General features: G+C 39.8%; 1 protein-coding gene across 3 annotated transcripts; it reads left to right on the top strand.

Annotated features, from left to right (window-relative positions):
* The first annotated feature begins 348 nt into the window (after window positions 1-348).
* LOC114878671 (protein bowel-like) lies at window positions 349-10,590 on the top strand. 3 transcript variants are annotated; one of them, XM_029192749.2, is made up of 4 exons: window positions 349-2,904; window positions 3,298-4,161; window positions 5,474-6,263; window positions 6,653-10,590. In XM_029192749.2, the coding sequence occupies exons 3-4, from the start codon at window positions 5,485-5,487 to the stop codon at window positions 7,554-7,556; spliced, it is 1,683 nt and encodes a 560-aa protein (XP_029048582.1). In that variant the 5' UTR covers window positions 349-2,904; window positions 3,298-4,161; window positions 5,474-5,484; the 3' UTR covers window positions 7,557-10,590. The 3 variants fall into 3 exon arrangements, with proteins under 3 accessions (XP_029048582.1, XP_046144566.1, XP_029048580.1); XM_046288610.1 differs by having other exon boundaries at window positions 349-1,179; window positions 1,259-4,161; XM_029192747.2 differs by having other exon boundaries at window positions 349-4,161.
* Window positions 10,591-10,927: the final 337 nt, after the last annotated feature.

Raw genomic sequence — 10,927 nt, forward strand, 5'->3', positions numbered from 1 at the left:
CTCACCATCAATTAATCCATTATGATGATTGCATAATAAATACAATTTATTATGAAATTGTTTTAAAGTTTAATTGGAAGGATGTGAAAAATTAAAATTAAAATTTAGATTAAAATAATAATTACAATAAATTATATCAATATGTCAGATTAGAGAAATTGAAATCAGAATTAAGTGAGTGAAAGTTGAAGACATTTAGCGAATTTCATTCAGCACGTTCACCGGAAATTTAGTTCACGTCCGAGTGAATCACGCTCCGTTTCTACGATCACGGAGCTCAAGAATATCTTTGGATGTTTGCACATCCCCCTGTGGCTCGGGGGGCTTAGAATACGGCCACGGTGTCCCCTGCCTGTCGTAAGAGGCGACTAAAAGGGGTCACACAAGCACATACACACACGTATACAGACACACACACACATACACCGACTAGGACGTTAAAAGTATGGAACGTATGGAAGTAAAAGTATGGAGAATGTAAGACAAAGAAAAAGATAATTCAAAAAATGCGCGGGGTTTGGGGCTGGCGGTGCTGCCAGCCTATCCCCGAGGTGCGCGGATGATAGCGTTCGTTGGGCAACATGGGGACAGATTAGTCCCCAAAAAGCGCTGACCCCTTTAGGGGCGAAATTAGATGGATGGATGTTTGCACAGGCCTAAGTCGGTCTGTTTTTATCCTCGGCCGCTTTCTCGTGGCGCGGAACAGAAATTCACGGGACATTAAAATTGTTGATGAACATCGATGGAGCATCAATAGGGGGGGTTGTTTCGTTGAAGCGATGCGATGGAGAAAATGATTCGATCACGCTGTGAGTTCATCGAAGCATTCCTACCAGTCTACAATATTCGAGAAATTTGTCTTAATATTCATGCCGGGAGGTCGTCTCGATGGGTGATCTATCGATCGATACAACAGCAATTGACTACAAATGTCTACTAGTAAGATGCTTTCAAGAATCATATTTTTTATGGCGAATAGAAAGTAAAGTGAAATGGAAAAGTTGGTGATAGCTGGAATACAAAAAGTGTGAAATTGTTGCTACTATGAATAATGCTGAAGTCATTTGTGAGTGGATATTTAAATTACATAGAACGAGTTTTTTTAATTGCGAAGCTTAATTACAAGTTCTTCTGCGTATCTACAAGGAGATATAGTTTAAGAAAGAGAGGTAACTACAGGTAACTGTAAAACGTATCGTGAGATAAGGTTACAGTTGTAGGTATATTGTTAAAAAATTCTAACGACAGTTATTTGTAGGATAGCCTGCAGTATATTCTTGTTCGTATTGCGATTAGATAAACAAGTTTCGCGAGAAAGATGTACGAAGTAACACGACAGTCTGTAATCGTAAAACAGAACACGTGTTCATCAGTGGAATTCTTAATCAGTTCAATTTTTAGAATCATTAGCAATATTTTATCAATGATTAATTGTACTATTTTTTCGATTAATGAATTATTTACTGACAGGAGATAACGAGTTTACCGAGTTGGCGGACTTGGGGATGATTTTCTTGTTCAAAGTGACTAGTTGTATAAGTTGTTACATATATGTACATAATATAAATCAGTGCTTCTATTTGCAACAATCTAATGCATAGAATAGTCCATTGCTCCCTGCACATTGAACATGACCGATCAACAGATACCATTTTCCCCTAATTTGGTCCCTAAATCAAATCTAAGTAAACACTTAGCATACTCCCGTTTCTAAACGAGGAATTTCCAGCAGTTCGGAGACCGAGAAACCAATCCGCTCCCAACAGACAACTCGGTTTCGATTGAGAAGGAATACTTGTATACTGTTGCAGCAATCCACGTTGCCACTGTAACGAAACGAAATGAAACGAAACGAAACGAAACGAAAGGTGAGGCAAAATGAAAGAAACGTCTACGCGTCTCACGATTCGCGCTTCTCTTTCCTCGCGCGGACAAGCTATTCCTGTTCCTCGAGATCGTCACGAGGAAGCGTACGAGGTGATCGACGCAAGCAGATCCCCGAGACCAGACGAACAATTACCCCGGTTGTTCTAGGCAAGTGGAGCGAAATCCACGACCCATGAACTAGAACCAGCTTCGTTCTTCCGAGACACTCGATTGGATCGATTCGCTGGTGTAAAACCGGCTGGGCGTCGGCGGCTGCTGCCAGCAGAAAGGAAGAAAAAGAAAAATACGAAATACGTTGCCGAGGAAGAGAGGGATAGACCCGACTGGAAAGAGGGATGAAAGAGCAAAGGAGACCAAGGCTCGATCTCTCTGAGTGCCTCTGGCCGCTGGCCTCTCCCCTTCCCGCCCACCAACAACCGATCTCCTTCTTCAGTGCCGGCGCCGCGCGACTTTCCTACAGGTGGACTTACAACCTGCATCACGATTTTTTTACCTTCCGCCTTTCCAACGTGACACCGTCCCCCTTTCCGATAAATACCTAAGACTACCCCCCGCTACGGATTCTTACAAGATTCAACCAATTTGGTCCTAACGGATGAAAGAGGGGTGGTGGGTGAACTTAAGTTTACTACATTTTCTAAGTGAACCCTTCAGGTGTGTAAGTATATAAATGACAAAGAGTTTTGAGAAAATTTCAAACACAATGATGATGGAGAGAAGTGATGATTGGGATAGTAGAGTCAGAAGGTCGAAAGCGCATCGAATTCAAAGGAGATCGGTGTTTATCGATCAAGGGGGCACCAAGCCTTACTATTACGCACCTGTTCCTCATACCACGTCCCTACCTAAACCTCCTGCGTTCAACCTGCGCGGCATCGCGTCGTAGGCACTGGTAGATAGAGTACCCGTGGATCTCCCTCCATCGTACCTGGTCCCTTTTGCTCTACGTCTCTGTTAGCGATGGATTCGAACATTGCCGTGTACCATTAGAGGAGTTAGAGTTGTGTAAGCATTCAGGTAACAGTAAAATGCCAATACAAATTCTGTATAATTGAATTTTGTGAAAGTCTATAACAAGTAGAATTACTGATCATTTTAACTTTGATCTGATTATTCCAGCCGCTATCTTGTACATTTCCGGTACTTATCTAACTTTATCATAACAACGTATTAACACAGTATCATTCCCCCAAGTCATAAATGGTAATCCAATACAAAATATGTATCATTCGTTCCTGCTATCTCTTGTTAAAGTAAGAATTCTAAATTGCTTTAACTTCTGTTTGCACCACCGGCTCCGATTTCGATGCAAATGAAATTCAAATTATGCCTAAACTATGCAGACACGTTCCTCGAGGTGTATGTATACTGGAATAAATTTGCATTCACAGTCTCTTTCTTTCCATTTAGGTAAATTAGATCCCACGATTTATAGCTTCGATTAAGAAATTTTCCATAAAATCGTTCATCGATTCTATACGCGCGTCAGAAAGATTGAGGGAACTTGAGAAAAACTTGTTCCGTCGAAGGCAAGGTATGCAACGGGGTCAGTTCCATCGCTAGAGGCTGCTCCAGGTTCTTCTGTGTCTCGGTTAGACTGCCATTGGCCAGTTCCATCGGACTCCGTTGCACCGTCGTCGTCGCGTTGGCCAGGAGCGAGGCAGTCGGAGTCGGAGTCGGAGCACAGCATCCAGCAGCAGCGCTACTAGCGGCAGCCAAACGGAAAGACTCCCAGGCAAGTCGTGGTTTGTTACCTGTGTATCCCCGTGCGTGTGGACCATGCGTGTGCTTCGGCTGCGTGGGTGTGCGCCGAGGTAGCTTACCTGGCGGCGTCCAACACGCAGTTAACCGCGCGCTGCTTCGTGTCCATGGTCCAGAAAGAAGGGACGTGCGTCTGTCCCGAAGATTTCTCTCCAGGATTCCATAACACGTTTCGCGACCACAAGTGTTTCAAGAATACGGTTGGAATTTCGTGGCTAAATTCGTGTGTATCAGCCAACTAAATACGTGAGGTTCACAACAGTGTGTCGCCAGTGCGAATCCGTGTATGTGTGCTTACGTGGGTGACTACCGATACTTTTCTGATCCAGCTACGACCAACAGAGTCTCAAGGTTTAACCTAAGGGCTCGATGTAGCCGATATCGGTGTCGCGACGAATGCTTCCGCCAGTGGTCGCTGGACAGGATCATACATCTCGGACGGAGATGTGACGGTGGACCACCGAAGGAGAATAAACGGGAGATCGGGAACTATTCTCGGTCGACGTTCCCCTGGTGAGCATTTTTTAAAAATGTTTCTTCACTTTCTTTGAGAACAAGGGCTCCACGTTCGTTGCATTCCTATGGGCATTCGCGATTCCAATATGGCCGCTGGGACTAGCCGTGACCGCTGGGTCCGCGGAAGCCATGTTGGCAGGTGTGCTCGGCTCGAGATAACCAGTGCACGTTCGTGGAACGCACGCGGCTTGCCAAACGGGAGCGAGTTCCACGTATTATCAAAGAATCGGTTGAAAAATTAGATATATCAGGCAACTTTCTTCGCTGGTTGATTATCGTGCCTTTAGCTTGTGGGACTGATTAGACTTTTATTCCTATATCATACTGCATTTTGTAATTATTGAGAAAAAAAATACTATTGAACGAATCCTTTCTATGTAATCTAGGGAAGACTCTATTATTAACTATTAATGATAGATTTATTAACATAATAAGTCAATAAAACATTCAGTTCAAATTGGATCTATAGTAAAAATTATTTGATTATTTGAAATATTTGATGTAGAGCTGCCCCTTCAGTTTAAAATATCAGGAAAATGAAGAGAAAATAAAATAGCAAAGAATAATACTATTAATTGTTAGGTGAAAATAATACACATTGATGTTTAATGGGAGTCACGGATGAATAGCAAGATGGCGGATATGTTTAACATGGTTTACATTTAACCTTGTCACGTGGATGATACCAGACTTGGATTTACTACTAGAGAAATGATTGAAAAAAAGACATTATCCACAAACTTAACTATTATTTTCTAAAGCCGCTAATTAGGTTTTGATTACGATGTTGAATAAAGCAGAGTTAGAAGGTTAAGGGAAAGAAGCGTTTAAAACGCGGCTGAAGTCCTTGAATCGCGTTTCCAAGGCATTTCGTAATCAAAGTATACGTTACCATTTTGCAACGATATGAAAGTCTTTTTAGAAGTTGTTAGGTACCTCGAAATATTACTGTCTACATATTATATCGTTTCATTTTTTAAATTTTTTAATAATTTCTATAATAGCGTTGAGAGATGAATAATGATTAAAGTATTTTATTAAAATCTATGTGAATATTTATATAAAATTAAATTATTAATTGTTTCAAACCTAATGTCCCTCATTATTAAATTTTATTATATTACTCATGAAACGACAGCTTCTATAATTTTAATATCAATTTATTGTACTTTGTCTGTAGATAGTACAGCTATAGCTAATAATTTTCACCAAGCAAATGATGTTTCATTCAAGTGAATTGTTTATTGTTATCTGGTAGCATCTTCTGTCAATACAGAATTATCATCATTGGTATTGATGAAAATTGCAGGTGTCATCGGTATGCCGACAGACATCGTGGCATCGTCGGCCACGGCCTCGGCCACGATCTCGGAAGAGACAAGCAGAGGTCGAGAGCTGGGCCTTGGGCCGTCGTCAAGGTCAGCTCCCTCTTCGGCAGGCGCATCATCCTCAGGATCAGCGGCACAGTCGACCGCCAGGGGTTTCGACCCGTCTAGCGCCCTGGCTGCTTATCACCACCATCGACATGGCCTGGTTGCAGGCCTGGGTCATCCTCATCATCGTGAATCGTCCGCGTTCGTGCCTGTCGTGCCTTCGCGGTTACATCTGGCGCCCTATCCAGGGGAGATGCACCCTCACCTAACTGGACCACCACCTTCCTCATCGACCGCGTCCAATCCGGACCATGAAGTAGGCGCAGAGACTTCTGTCGCCAGAAAATCATCGTCCAGTTATGAAATCATGGCTATGATGGTTGATAAGAGGAAGGAATTGGCTGCTAGAGCTCTTCTCCTTCCTCCACCCCCTCTTTTGGAACCACCACCTGGGTACCCGGTTTTTGCTGGTCCTTTTCCTGGTGGATCAGCCTTGTACCCTCCTGGTGGTCCTTTGGCGCATCAGCATTTGGATAGGAGACTCCTCAGGGCGCCGGGAAGAGCTTCCAGACCTAAGAAACAGTTTATTTGTAAATTTTGTAATCGACAATTCACAAAGTCGTATAATTTGTTAATTCACGAAAGGACCCATACGGATGAGAGACCATATTCCTGCGATATCTGTGGCAAAGCCTTCAGAAGACAGGATCATCTGCGGGACCATAGGTAATTTTGAGACGTGAAAAAGATTAATTAATCCAGAAGCTAATAATGCTTCATTTAAAATATTTAACAGAAGAATTCTTCTTGTCATTAAAAAACTATAGTAGTGCTATTTGATAGTTGATACAATTTTTATAATACAATGTTTATCCTGAGGATGAGATAAGATAATTGTTATTGTAGTTTGATTAACGATCGAAGTGTATTTAATTATAAGGAAAAATAAAACTTTCAGTATGTACATTGTATTATATGTATAAACATAAATAAGTACATATACGTAATTTAAAGTTGAGTATTTAAAACTACCAATTTCTTCATTGTTTCTTACCTTGGTGGAAAAGGGGTTAACACTCTTATTCCAACATTAACATCTTGTTCTGATTGCACAGGTACATCCATAGCAAAGAGAAGCCCTTTAAGTGCGGCGAATGCGGTAAAGGGTTCTGCCAGAGCCGCACCCTAGCCGTGCACAAGATCCTGCACATGGAAGAGTCTCCACACAAGTGTCCAGTGTGTGCTCGTAGTTTCAATCAGCGCAGCAACCTGAAAACCCACCTCCTCACCCACACGGACCACAAGCCGTACGAGTGTACCTCTTGCGGCAAGGTGTTTCGCAGGAATTGCGACCTCAGGAGGCACGCTTTAACCCATGCAGTGGGCGACGTGCCACCCGAGGCCCTCGAGGAAGCACTCAGGGACGACGACAGTCCCGAAGAGGATTGTCCAGAAGGTGGATCCTCGTCTTCCACATCGGTATCCACGAATTCCTCTCTACCAAACGCCTCTGCGAACGCCTCTTATCCTCAAGGATCATCAGGACCACCGCAACCCCCTCCAGCTCCAGCTTCTTCCTCGTCTCTTCCTCAGAGACCTCAACTGCAGATCAGAAGAGATCTACTTCCGACTGTGAAGCCGTCTACAGTGACTAGTGGAGGGACTGGTAGCCATTCGGTCACTCAAAATCCTCCAGCACCGCTCCCTCCACCTCCGCCATTAATCCTGTCCTCGTACAGGCGAAGGATTGGATCACCAGGACCGTCTAGAATGCTTCTGGAACTCCAGGAACGTGAGAGAGAAAGAGAACGAGAACGAGAACGAGAACGAGAACGAGAACGAGAACGAGAACGAGAACGAGAACGAGAAATAGAACAGAACAGGGATAGGGAAAGAGATAGGGAACGAGAAGAAGAAGTGGTTCGACCTCCTAGAGCACCTACTCCACAGCCTCCACCCCCTCCTAGACCCGCACCTGCTAGACAAGGATTCACTATAGCGGACATAATGCGCCGGTAAAAAGTGAAGCATGCCAAATGATGCTTGCTGTGAAACTGAAGCAGATACAGAACTTTGTTGAATATTCGAAGGTGGTGTCTTTGCTTTTTATTCAATTACTTTAGAGAAGTACAGTATGGGGCTTCTTTAAGGCGAAGATGGATATATGGGATAAGGAGGACCTACCCACTTGTTATAATACTTGAAAAGTACCACGCATTGTAAATAAACTCTACATGTAAAATTGTTAAAGATTTAAAAAGTGATAGCTCTTAAAGTTCTAACTTGGAAGTTATTAATATTAGCCCCCTTCCCTAAGTTGTCGTTTTCCTTAGAGAAGTCACCCATGCTCAGAACTGTACATTTGCTTGAAGGTGGAACAGGCCAAATGATAAGAACCGTCGCGTCGCACACCGGTAAAAATACTGTCACGGCAATTGTCCAACGAGATACTTAATCGATTTTGGTACACAATATTTTTGTCAAAGATGCAACTGAATATTGTTAATAACCGTTTTGCTTTTGCAAAGAATACTTATAAACTGTATTGTGTCTTTTATAAAGAATTCAGGACTTTGTTTTATTTGTTCAAGTATCTTCTTGAAAACGAACAAATAAAAGATAAACTTACAATTAGGCTCAAATATTGACAATACTATAAATATTTAGTATAAAAAAATATATTATTTCATATCTTTTATACCTAAAATTATATCTAATAATAATGTTGTCTTTATCATTGTTGAAAAAATCGAATTAATGCCCTTTGTATATATCATAAATAAAAAATTGTATATACATATACATATATATATATATATATATATATACTGAATTATTGATTTGCCAGAAAAAAATTAAATCACGAGAACTTTACTCTTTAGTAATGTTTAATACAACTGAAAATAAATTTGAAACTTTTGAAGAGTCAATTTATTTTTATTGTGATTTCAATGTGATCTTTAAATCGTGACAATATTTTTGCTATCATGTGATACGATTTAAGTCCTGTTTGCAAACAAAACAAAGTCTTATGAATAGTTATACATATGTGGCTGTAGTTTACACTGAATAAGAAAAAGGTGAAGAAGAAAAGAAGAATTTTGAAGAGTACAACATGAAAAGGTTGAAAGCGTTAACTTTGACAAAAAATTTATTACATTAGTGTATTAAGAGAACAATTGTATATAAAAAAAAAAAAAAAATTAATTGAAATTCAGTTAATAGTGCAATGCTGAATTTTATTTTACATCTTGTATATGAATGAAAATCTCGTACTTTTACATTTACCACTTTAGGTTAATTGTAAATCGAACAAAAATCTATTTAACATGCTCCATACCTATGGTTATTATGCGTTTATTTCAATTTTCGTTTAATTTCATTTAAAATTCGTTCACAATTTAAATTTTGATGCTAACTTAAAATTATATTTCTAATGAGCTACGTAGTTTGGAACCTGTTAATTATTTACGTAATGGCAAGTGAAAGCAATTGAACGCTTTTGTTAAATTACAGTTGAAATAACATTAACCCCTTGTCATGTTTCCTTTGTATCAATTATTAAAATATTGTACATAATTCTTCTTTGACACTTTTATAATACATTGGATAGCTGCAATTAAGATTAATATTCAAAATTTTAATTTACAAATTTCTTCATATTGTAACGTTAGAAGCTAAAGGGTTAATGTTCTCTGTAACTGCAATCTTATCTATAAGGTTAACATAATGATGTGTAAAGTTGAATGTTTGTCCTAAATTATTCAGGGTACTTCATCAGAAGGGTTATATATTTTTAACGTACCTGTTGAAGTAGGAACAATTCTGGCAAACATGAATTTTATAATTTTATAGTTTCACAAATGATTTTATTTAATTTACCAAATACTACTTGCTCCACGATATAGTAACCCTTCTTCTAAAGCACCCTGTACTATCATAGAAGAAAAAGAAATAGAATGTTGAAAACGTGCCTTAATACTAGCGACAAGAAACAACTATTTACAAAAGATGGACCGAAAAATTTTCCATGTGAAAAAAAAAGGAGGGTGCCATGATTAGGGAGACACTAAAAACGACTCCATTGTCCAAAAGGATAAATGGAGGGGATAATGCAAATTCCTTGGCCACAGGAACAACCTGTGCCACCGTTGCCACAGGTAACAGGTGCAATAGGTGTCGAAGCTACTTCGTTTCGGTGGTACCTGCCTCCTTCTAAAAATATTTCTGACCCTAGACAAGCACCATCCATTTTTTTCTCCTATTCTATTGGAGAAGATCATTAGGGGCCCTTTGTAAACCTGCCTTGCACCGTCCAACCGCAGGTTTTTCTTACGCAGGTTTTGATCCCCTCGGTTTTACTACCGGTCGAAACGAGCTTTCTTTTCGAATGGAACTGAAGAGAACGAGGGAGAACGTCTGTGAAATTTTCTTCCATCTCGCTTCTTTAATTTCATCTTGATCAAAATCGAACCCTTTAAGTGAAGCCATATTTTTTCTGAAGAAAATTCTTTATTTCTTTTTTATTTAGCTATTTACTATACTGAAAGCAACATTTTATTAGGTGATTATGTAAACCAATCAAAGGGTTAATTAGCTAACACAATTATTTATGAATAAGCTGATGATGTGACGATACAGATGTTTTCGAAACGAAACGTGATCAATGAGAATGAAGAAAGAATTACATTGTAGTCTGAAATTTTATTTTGAGATATACACATTAAAATAGGAATGAAATTCTCTCTTATATGTATGCGTGCGTGTGTGGTAGAGAAACAATGAGAGAGTGAAAAAGAGGGAATTATGATACTTTGTACTGTTTTTAAACATACCTAATGTATAGTGATATATGGAAATGTACAATGTACTATGTACAACGAGTACCGGTCACAAAATGAAATAGAATGTTCGTGACCGACTCAAATGTCCTGTTATTTTCTATGTTATTAGTTTACATCTTGCACCAATATCTATATTTTTAGATTTATACGAGAGTTAAGCATGTTTGTAAATTATATTAAGAACTACGAAATAAAAAATATAAAAAATATTTGAATTGTAGGAACAAGAAAAGGGGTTTCGTCTCAGAATCGTCTGCCAGACTTGTCAGTGGGGCTGACGACAGATAATCCCTACCCCAACCACCTATAATCCCGCTTTTCGGATCTCATATATATCCGAATCGCACACCGGTGGAGAGCCAGCGAGAACAGACCAATCCCGTCGCCACCTGGCGATTGCCGACCCGACCTAAGGGCGTCCGGGAAGACTCAACGACACCTTCCCTTTCCACTAAATGCCTATAGAATATGCATTTACCTATGACTACCTGTAGTCACTGATCGTGAGAATATATATTGAATAATTTTTTATAATTATTTTTGAAA

This window comes from Osmia bicornis, chromosome 14 (assembly GCF_907164935.1).
Source record: "Osmia bicornis bicornis chromosome 14, iOsmBic2.1, whole genome shotgun sequence".
NCBI lineage: Eukaryota > Metazoa > Arthropoda > Insecta > Hymenoptera > Megachilidae > Osmia > Osmia bicornis.

Coding starts and splice junctions, on each gene's coding strand:
- LOC114878671 (XM_029192747.2), top strand. CDS start 5,485: ATGCCGACAGACATCGTGGCATCGTCGGCCACGGCCTCGGCCACGATC. Junction 6,264..6,652: donor GATCATCTGCGGGACCATAG/GTAATTTTGAGA, acceptor CTGATTGCACAG/GTACATCCATAGCAAAGAGA.